Below are 3,105 nucleotides of genomic sequence, written 5' to 3'. Positions count from 1 at the left end.
AGCTAGTCCCCCCCCCCCCGCTTCTTTCCCCAGAAAAAAGCTTTGTGGTCCTTAGGAGAGGCCCCCCCCCAAGCTGCTTCCCCTGGAAGGTGCCACCCTAGCCTAGCTGCACCAGCTGAAGGGGGGAGGGACCACTCTTGCCAGATGCTAAGGGCTCAGGATGGGGTCCTCAGCACCTTGGTCCTGCTCTCTCACCCCCAGTCCATCTGCTGGTTGTGTGCCCTGGGTAGGGCCAGTAAATACCTTGGGCCAGGATGTCCGATTGGACATCTCCATCGTAGTTCTTGCAAGCCCAGACGAAGCCGCCAGCTGATTTCAGCACCTGGGCCACCATGTCATCAATGAGCCTGTGCTCGTACCAGATCTTGAGCTTGTCAAAGTCGGTCTTGTAGTGCCTGACAGGGAGGAGGACAGGAACCCTCCTCAGACAGGGACAGCGTCATGCAAGGCCGGCCCTGGATTAACTTCCAGGGCAAAGGGGCACCCCAGGCCTGGTAGGCAGGCTCTGACGCCCCTGTTGAAAGCGCCAAGGGGGCTGCTTCCACCACCACCACCCGGTCCCATTGGGCTAAATAGCTCACTTATCAAAGACTTCCTGGAAGATATCCTTGAACCGCCCATCGTAGGCCTTGAGGATGGTGTTCTTGGTACTCATGTAGAGCGGCCATTTCTTCTGGATGGCGTACTGGAAGCAGCTGTGGGCAAAGCCTGAGATGGACTGCAAAAGGCAGGCCGAGTGCTCAGTGGGGCGGGCCTGAGGTGGGGCTGCAGAGCTCCCCTCCCTCCCTCCCTCAAGGGAAGGTTCAGCAGGCCAGACCCCCCCCCCCCGTGAGCCTGGGCATTCCCCCAGGGAAAGTTGCGCCTATGCCAGTCCTGCCCTGCCCCCTCTTCCTCCTCACCTCATCCGTGTTGTACATGCCCAGGCCGACACCCCCGCCTGGGAAGTTAAAGACTTCCCACTCCTTGGCTCCACTGCCATCTTTGGGCACGAAAACCATCTTGAAGGTCCCTGATTTATCCACCACGAAGTCCGTGGCTTTGTACTGAAAAGCAGGGCCCGAGAGGTTATTACAGCCAACCCTCCTCCCTACAGGCCCTAAAGAAACCAAGATCAAAACCCATCTGGGGTAAGCAGTTAAACCCAGTTAAAAACAAGGAAGGTTTTCAAAAACCGCATGTTTAGGCACAACAAATAAGTAATGCTTTGCAAAATGAAAAATCCGGGAGGATCAACCACTGCTCACTTCCCCACCCAACCCTGCTGAGGGGAGCCCCAGAACGGCCTGGCTAGAAAACGGGCCTTTTCCTCCCATGTTCAGCCTTCAGAGCAGCTGTGGAAATTCCTCAGCTTCGGTTCCCCCCCCCCATCTTTGTAACCTCTGGTCTAATGCCCATCCCCCACCCTGCTAGGACGTGTCCTGTCTGTGGCTTCTCTCTCCTGTCCTGTCCTTGTCCCAACTGTTTGCTGAGCTATAATTCAAGGTTATCGTCCCACAGAGGAGGTGGCCCCACCGGGAAGCTGTGACTGGGAGGATTATTATCGTCACACTTTTTAATATATTGGAGCCTGGATTCAGATATTCATTCCGGAAAATGTTTTTGGATCGGATCAGCAGATTATATCCCATTCACATTCACTTAATGACTTCCAGGTCCTGTAAACGTTCCAACTATTAAACCCTGAATAAAGTGCAGAAGTTTCCTCTGTTTAAATCGTTAGCAACTTTGCTAATTCTCTTAACTTCCATAGGTGGCTTTTCAAGTAGAAAAACTCCCGGCGCCCACAGACATCCCGACAGGCCTTTCCTTCCATGGTCTCAAATGGGTCCTGGGAGCTGCACCAGGACACCCAGCAGCAAGAGAACTGCTTTGGGTGGCCTGGCAGCAGGGCACCCCTCCCCCCCTCGCAAGCCCACCTGGTCACCGTGGGCATGTCTCCCAATGGTGATGGGCTTCGTCCAGCCTGGGACCAGGCGAGGGATGTTCTTGCAGACGATGGGCTCTCGGAAAACCGTCCCACCTAGGATGTTCCGGATGGTACCGTTGGGGCTCTTCCACATCTTCTTCAGCTTGAATTCTGCAGGGGTCGCAAGGGAGACGCATCTGGCATTAGGGCCAGGGTGACTTGCCCACCCCCTCCGACCCCAGCGGCATCCTCTGGGTCCACCACCTTGCTCAGACAGATGCCCCTGGGTGGAGCTTCTGCCTCGCCTGGTCGCACATACCTTCCACACGGCCCTCATCGGGGGTGATGGTGGCGCACTTCACAGCCACACTGTACTTCTGGGTGGCCAGGGCCGAGTCGATGGTGACTTGGTCCTCCGTCTGGTCCCGGTGGGGCAGTCCCAGGTCAAAGTACTTCAGCTGCACGTCCACGTTGGGCAAGATCAGCTGCAGGCGGCAGACAAGAAGCCGTCAGGACCAGACACCCGTTTGCCCGCCTCACCTGGGCAGTCTCTCCTATGGCCAAGAGAGGCAGTGTGCGTGCGCTTCCTCCTCTGCACGTTTTATGGGCAGAGATCACTTTCAAGCCCTCGGGGCACACTATTCTGCAGGGACGGAGGGGAACCTGACACTGCTCTCCTCTGCGAGCCTCTGCCTTGCGTGCGCAAAGGGTTTGTGGCATCGCCTGGGCTGCCTAAGATGCACGCAGGAAGCAACAGGATGCCTCAGGATTCCCCATCTCAAAGCTTCAAATCCGGCTCTCCCCGCTTCTCCTTCGCTTCCTCCTCTGTGCAAGCACTCCCACCGCCCACCCCGGGCTCACGGCCACCGTCACAGTCTCAGTGCCAGGTACCTTCTCCTTGATGAAGGCCCAGATGATCCGGGTCATCTCATCCCCGTCCATTTCCACCACAGGGTTGGCAACCTTGATTCTCTGGTCAGCATCTGCAGAGAAGAGGGGATCAGAGGTGGCAAGGCCCTGACCCCTCCCTGCGCCCCAAGTATCCGCCCTGGACAGCCCCAGGCCCCTTCACGGGGGCAGCAATGCCCGAAAGGCCCATTTTGGAAGCGTCCCATTTGTGAAAAGCGATTAGAAGGGCAGGTTCACGTTCCCCAAGAGGACCAGGCCCCTCTCTCCAACCAGCGGCTGCTTCTGACATA

The 3,105-nt window shown here is 57.1% G+C and overlaps 1 protein-coding gene across 1 annotated transcript; it reads right to left on the bottom strand.

Annotated features, from left to right (window-relative positions):
* Positions 1–243: 243 nt before the first annotated feature.
* LOC107300843 (isocitrate dehydrogenase [NADP], mitochondrial) lies at positions 244–2,881 on the bottom strand (the record flags this gene model as incomplete). The annotated part of the gene is made up of 6 exons (XM_015830132.1): positions 2,798–2,881; positions 2,226–2,391; positions 1,917–2,077; positions 900–1,043; positions 582–718; positions 244–395 (listed from the first exon to the last, which is right to left on the bottom strand). Coding segments are annotated over exons 1-6 (811 nt in total), but the record flags the coding sequence as incomplete, so codon positions are not given.
* Positions 2,882–3,105: the final 224 nt, after the last annotated feature.

The sequence above is a fragment of the Protobothrops mucrosquamatus genome, unplaced genomic scaffold (assembly GCF_001527695.2).
Source record: "Protobothrops mucrosquamatus isolate PMUCROS unplaced genomic scaffold, P.Mucros_1.0 scaffold8743, whole genome shotgun sequence".
Classification (NCBI taxonomy): Eukaryota; Metazoa; Chordata; class Lepidosauria; order Squamata; family Viperidae; genus Protobothrops; species Protobothrops mucrosquamatus.
This window is presented reverse-complemented; position numbering and strand designations above follow the sequence as displayed.